The 6,264-nt window shown below is 54.5% G+C and overlaps 1 protein-coding gene across 1 annotated transcript; it reads right to left on the reverse strand.

The window, feature by feature from the left end:
• Positions 1-334: 334 nt before the first annotated feature.
• LOC144299179 (immunoglobulin iota chain-like) lies at positions 335-5,453 on the reverse strand. The gene is made up of 3 exons (XM_077874561.1): positions 5,371-5,453; positions 1,545-1,904; positions 335-1,453 (listed from the first exon to the last, which is right to left on the reverse strand). The coding sequence occupies exons 2-3, from the start codon at positions 1,588-1,590 to the stop codon at positions 1,047-1,049; spliced, it is 453 nt and encodes a 150-aa protein (XP_077730687.1). The 5' UTR covers positions 1,591-1,904; positions 5,371-5,453; the 3' UTR covers positions 335-1,046.
• Positions 5,454-6,264: the final 811 nt, after the last annotated feature.

Below are 6,264 nucleotides of genomic sequence, written 5' to 3' on the forward strand. Positions count from 1 at the left end.
GGCATATCTGGTGTGGCCCTGTTTCTTTAAGTAAAGTTAAAGAGGAACACAGCCATGCCCATCTATATATGTATTCTCTGTGACCACTGTGACGTTATAAGGACAGAACTGGGCAGCCCTGGTGGCGCAGCGGTTTAGCGCCGCCTGCAGCCCGGGGTGTGATCCTGGAGCCTCGAGATTGAGTCCCGCATCGGGCTTCCTGCATGGAGCCTGCTTCTCCCTCTGCCTGTGTCTCTGCCTCTCTGTCTCTGTCTCTGTGAATGAATAAATAAAATCTTAAAAAAAAAAGAAAGCCCAAATTATTTACTATTTGGCTCTTTATAGAAAATAGTTGCCAACTGCTGCCACTCTCTCGGGAAGAGGAATCCATGCATTTCTCTTGCCTAGATCAATGGTGTTTAATCAAAGTAATTTTGCCATCTGGGGGACATTTGGCAACGCTTGGAGACATTTTTGGTTGTCATAATTAGGGGCAGGAAGGCGCAGGTACTGGCATCTGCTGGGTAGTGGCTAGGGATGCCTCAAACATCTGACAGCGCATGGGACAGCCCCACAACAAAGAACTGGGTTCGAATGTCAGTAGTACCGAGGTAGTACTCAACCTACCACTAAGCACCCACTGTCCTCCCCAGAGGCTGGTTTACCCTGTAACTCCTGCGCCACACAGCATCCTGTCCTCAACAGGGATGTCCTCCAAGGTGCAGCCCCTGTGCCCAGCGTGACCCACCAGAGCAGGGGCTTAGGCCGAGCAGACTGTGATGAGCCAGGCTCCTTGGACCTTCACCCTTTGTGGGTTTTGGGTGTGTTCCACTCCCTCGGACCTTTCCCAGAAGAGCTGGGGCCTCCTCAGTACAGCTCAGGACACCAGGCACACCAGACTCAGCAAGCCGACTTCCCAAAACACAAGCGACTTTAATGCCCCAATCTGGCCTCCATTGGGGTCTAAACTGTGTTGCCAGACAAGAAGAAGGTGAGCCCCAACTCTTCTCTGAGCCCTTCCCTCCTCACCCACACCCGCCCTTCCCTGAGGACACATGGCCTCTGTGTCACTTCAAGGCGAGTGTGTCCGGGGGAGCCTGGGACCCTGGGCCAGCAGCCTCCTTCTCTTCCCTCCTCATCTCCTTCTCCCTCTCCAAGCTCTGGGCCCCCACAGCACAGAAATATGTAGCCTCATCCTCAGGCTGCAGCTCCGAGATGCTCAAATACCCGGTGTTCTTGGCCACATCTTTGGATCCAGAGAAGCGAGGGGAGATCTTAAAGCCCTGGTGGTTGTCCAAGTGGGAGAAATATCTCAGCAAGAATCTGGGAGGCTGGCCGGGCTTCTGCTGGTACCAGAAGATGTTGTAAACGCTGACATCGTGGTCCCTGCTCAAGGTGCAAGGCAGGTGGATTGTGGTTCCGAGGGATGAGGACATGGATGGTGGCTGGTTCAGCACCGGCTGGGAGCCACCACCTGGGGACACAGAAACATATGGGCATGGTGGGGGGCATGCAGAGGAAGGCCGGGGATGGGGCCGGGGTAGTGAACTCCGGGGTGTTCTCACCTATGCAGTGTGCCAGAAGTGCCAGCAGGACAGGGATCCAGGACATGGTGTGGACGTGCTGGGCTGTTAGCTTTGCGCTGGTTCTGGGGCCTTCTCGGGGCTGGGCCAGCACCTTCCTGTGCCCTCCCAGGGGCGGGGCCGTTGCATGCCTGCTTCCTGGCTGCCACCATCCTGAACTTTCTTGAGTTGGCGGTTGGGGAACGGTCCCATGGCAGCCTCTGTGGCTCTTGCCTTGGCCCCAGGGAAGTGTCTGGGGAGGATGCACCTGCTGCGAGCTCACGGGCCAGTGCCCAGGAGGCCGGCCTGCAAGGTGGGGTCCCTGAGGTAGGGGAACCTCAACGTCCTCCTAAGGGAGCCGAACTGCACAGTAACATGGTTCTTGTCCAGATTTACATGTCTGGTGAACCAGTAGAGACAATATATCCTCAGGGTGGTGAAAACCCCTGCTTTGTGCAGAGAAAATGCTGGGGCCCTGGGGTAAGGAGGATACTCTGTCCCCTTCCATGCTCCTGCCACTCCCTCCCACCAAACCCAGTCCTCTTCCCTCCTAGACTGGAGCAGCAGTGACTCACAGCTTCTGAGAAAGAAACACCAATAGGGACTTGGGGACCCCCCCATGTGGGGCCCAGGACAGGTGGGGGAAGAGGTAGAGAAGCCTTTGCCCCCATCAGGTCCCCCCCGGGGCTTGGCCTCAGCCTTCCTAATCTCTCTCCTCTTCACAATAGTCTCCCCAGGGAAAGCAATAATCCCCGGGGTCCTGCGCCCTCTCCTTGGCCAGTCCCTGCACCTGCAGAAGTTCTGTGTGTCCCATCCCTGCCTCACCTGAGTTTGACCCCATCACCAAGCACTTCTAGAAGGCCTGAGGCCTGCTCTCTGCATCCATGCTGCCCACAAAACTATGCAGGTTGTGCAGCTGGAGGCTGTCCGGATGCTCAGATAGAGACTTACGTCCCTATTAATCAAGGTTCTTCAGAGAAACAGAACCAATGGGACATATACAAAGGAAGAGATCTATTATGAGAAATCACCTCAATCAGGTATGGAGATTGAGAAGTCCCAGGATGTGTGTCTTCGAGTCGTAGACCGTGTGTGTGTGTGTTTGTGTGTGTGTGTAACACAGTGGGGTAATTCAGTCTGAGTCCAAAGGCTCAGGGGAGTTCAAAGAACCAGGGGAGCCCATAGTGTAAATCCCAGTCCAAGGACAGGAGAAGGCAAATGTCCTTGCTCAGGAGACAGGCAGGAAGCAGAAAGGGACAAAGTCCCCTTCCTCCCCGTGTCTGTTCTATTCAGGCCCTCCTGGACGGGAAGATGCCCACCCACCTTGGCGAGGGCCACGGCCTTTAATGAGTGCACTGGTTCAAATGCTAATTTAACTTAGAGACACCTTCACAGACACACCTAGAAGTTACATTGAATCTGAGCATCCTTTGGAGGAGTCAAACTGACACATGAAATCAACTATCACACAGTCTTACTCTGTGCACATTCATCAGTGAATCTAGCAGAGGCACTACGTACAAAATGTTTTTATTCTAGGAAGATACATGAACGGGATCTTGGGAATGGGATCAGGGTCTTGGAATGAAAAATATACAAGGATATCCTTATGAAGACTATTAAATTAAAAAGAATGTTCCAGAAGGAGAAAACTATATGGGTCAGACAGAAAATGAAGGGTGTGTGCAGAACCCTCCAGCAAGATTCTTAGGAGGACAAAAGGTAGTACATAAAGCCCTTGTCAGGGTGCCTGGCACAGGAGAGACTTCCATTAAGAAGTAGTTACTTCATCAGCTACCTGATGCCATTAGGAGAGAAGGTTGAGAACCTGCTCTCTCCACAAAACACGGTTCAGAGCATGCCTCTGCAGACCTCTGGGGACCCTTTTGGTGCACCAAAACCCAAGGTAAAGGGTGGGGGGGGGTCGTCAAGCTGATCACTGGGGCAGGGCTGCCTTGCAGCCCCTAATCCTTACACCAAGTGCTGGGACTTCTGCGTGCAAGGATCCCTCCCTCGGGTTCAGAAGCTCTTTCTGCCCAATTCCCAGAGGGACCCTCCCAGGGTCTAGCTGCCTCTGGGGTCCTCCAGGGTCACCCCCTCCTCCGTCTCCTCATCACACCAGGCTGGCTACGAGCCGGTCCCAGAGTCTGGGCGCCCAGTCCACGGCCCGATCTCAGTCCTCAAGGTTTCCAGGCCCATGCTGGTGCTCCTCCCTCCTGCCCAGCACGCTGGCCACCCGCAACACGGGGGTGAGCAGACAAGTGATCCCAGGCCCTGCCCACAGTCCTGCCCAGGTGACCAGTGTGATGCCATCAGGCCCCATCCGGCCGCCCGAGAGGACTTCAGGGAGCAGGCCCTGGTCCACTTCCCACGCTCCGGCTCCGGCTACCTAAGAAGCACACGTTTAATGCAATCCCATTCAAAATACCATGGACTTTCTTCACAGAGTTGGAACAAATTATTTTAAGATTTGTGTGGAATCAGAAAAGACTCTGAATAGCCAGGGGAATATTAAAAAAGAAAACCAGAGCTGGGGGCAACACAATGCCAGATTTCAGGTTGTACTACAAACCTGTGGTCATCAAGACAGTGTGGTCCTGGCACAAAAACAGACACAAAGATCAATGGACCAGAATAGAGAACCCAGAAGTGGACCCTGCACTTCATGGTCAACTAATATTCGACAAAGGAGGAAAGACTATCCACTGGAAAAAAGACAGTCTCTTCAATAAATGGTGCTGGGAAAAGTGGACATCCACATGCAGAAGAATGAAACTAGACCACTCCCTTGCACCATACACAAAGATAAACTCAAAATGGATGAAAGATCTAAATGTGAGACAAAATTCCATCAAAATCCTAGAGGAGAACACAGGCAACACCCTTTTTGAACTCGGCCACAGTAACTTCTTGCAAGATACGTCCACGAAGGCAAAAGAAACAAAAGCAAAAATGAACTATTGGGACTTCATCAAGATAAGAAGCTTCTGCAGGCAAAAGAAACAACAGAACTAAAAGACAACCTGCGGAGTGGGAGAAGATATTTGCAAATGACGTATCAGATAAAGGGCTAGTATCCTAGATCTATAAGGAACTTATTAAACTCAACAGCGGGCAACCCTGGAGGCTTAGCGGTTTAGCGCCACTTGCAGCCCAGGGTGTGATCCTAGAGACCCAGGATCGAGACCCACGTCAGGCTCCCTGCATGGAGTCTGCTTCTCTCCCTCTCCCTCTGCCTGTGTCTCTGCCTCTCTCTTCCTCTCTCTGTGTCTCTATGAATAAATAAATAAAATCTTTAAAAAAATAAATTCAACAACAAAGAAACAATGTGATCATGAAATGGGCAAAAGACATGAAGAGAAATCTCACCGAGGAAGACATAGACATGGCCAACACGCACGTGAGAAAATGCTCCGCATCACTGGCCATCAGGGAAATACAAATCCAAACCACAATGAGATCCCACCTCACACCAGTGAGAATGGGGAACATTAACAAGGCAGGAAACCACAAATGTTGGAGAGGATGTGGAGAAAGGGGAACCCTCTTACACTGTTGGTGGGAATGGGAACTGGTGCAGACGCTCTGGAAAACTGTGTGGAGGTTCCTCAAAGAGGTAAAAATAGACCTGCCCTACGACCCAGCAATTGCACTGCTGGGGATTTACCCCAATGATACAGAGGCAGGGAAACGCCGGGACACCTGCACCCCGATGTTTCTAGCAGCAATGTCCACAATAGCCAAACTGTGGAAGGAGCCTCCGGTCAAGAGCTGTGGTCTACGTATACAATGGAATATTCCTCAGCCATTAGAAACGACAAATACCCACCATTTGCTTCAACGTGGATGGACCTGGAGGGTATTATGCTGAGTGAAGTAAGTCAGTCGGAGGAGGACAGACAGTGTATGTTCTCATTCATTTGGGGAATATAAATAATAGTGAAAGGGAATATGAGGGAAGGGAGAAGAAACGTGTGGGAAACGTCAGAAAGGGAGACAGAACATGAAGACTCCTAACTCCGGGAAACGAGCTAGGGGAGGTGGAAGGGGAGGAGGGCGGGGGTGGGGGTGACTGGGTGACGGGCCCTGAGGGGGCACTTGACGGGATGAGCACTGGGTGTTACGCTCTATGATGGCTAATTGGCCACCAAAGAACCCACAAGCGCAGGCCCTCCCCGCAGGGGCCCCACGGAAGGGGCGGGGCTGTGCCCGCTGCCGACCGCGTGACCCGGGGAGGGGCGCAGGCTCTTCCCTCCCACACCCCACGTGACTCAGGGAGAAGCCGCCCCTCCCGGCGCCGCCGTGGGAGCCAGAGGAAGCTTCGAGGCGCCGCGGTCAGGCTCTGAGCCTTCCGTTCCGGGCTCTTGGGACGACTCGGGTCCCCACGTCGCCATGGTCAGCGGCGGGGGGCTCCGGGGTCACCGGGCCTCGCCACGTGGAGCAGGAGCCCCGAGCCCACCTGCGAGGCCGCGGGACGGCGGGGTGTGCCGCAGCCTGGCCCAGGCTCCCCGCGCCCCCGGGTGTGACGGGGCGGCGGACGGTCGGCCCCGGGGGTGCGGGCGGCGGCACCACGGGCCGGGCCGGCGGAGCCGTTCTCTCGGGCTCGAGCCGCCTGCGCCACCTGCGCGGCCTGGTCGCCTTGACCCGAGGCCCGAGGGCACGTGCTAGGCCCGGTCGCAGCCGCCCCCGCCCCGCCCCCGCCCCCCCCCCGCGGGGCCTCGCC

The sequence above is a fragment of the Canis aureus genome, chromosome 27, assembly GCF_053574225.1.
Source record: "Canis aureus isolate CA01 chromosome 27, VMU_Caureus_v.1.0, whole genome shotgun sequence".
Classification (NCBI taxonomy): domain Eukaryota; kingdom Metazoa; phylum Chordata; class Mammalia; order Carnivora; family Canidae; genus Canis; species Canis aureus.

Excerpts from the sequence above, each read along its gene's own strand:
- LOC144299179 (XM_077874561.1), bottom strand. The coding sequence starts at position 1,590 with ATGTCCTGGATCCCTGTCCTGCTGGCACTTCTGGCACACTGCATAG. Across the intron at positions 1,454-1,544 it reads ACTTCTGGCACACTGCATAG|GTGGTGGCTCCCAGCCGGTG; the intron begins GTGAGAACACCC and ends CTGTGTCCCCAG.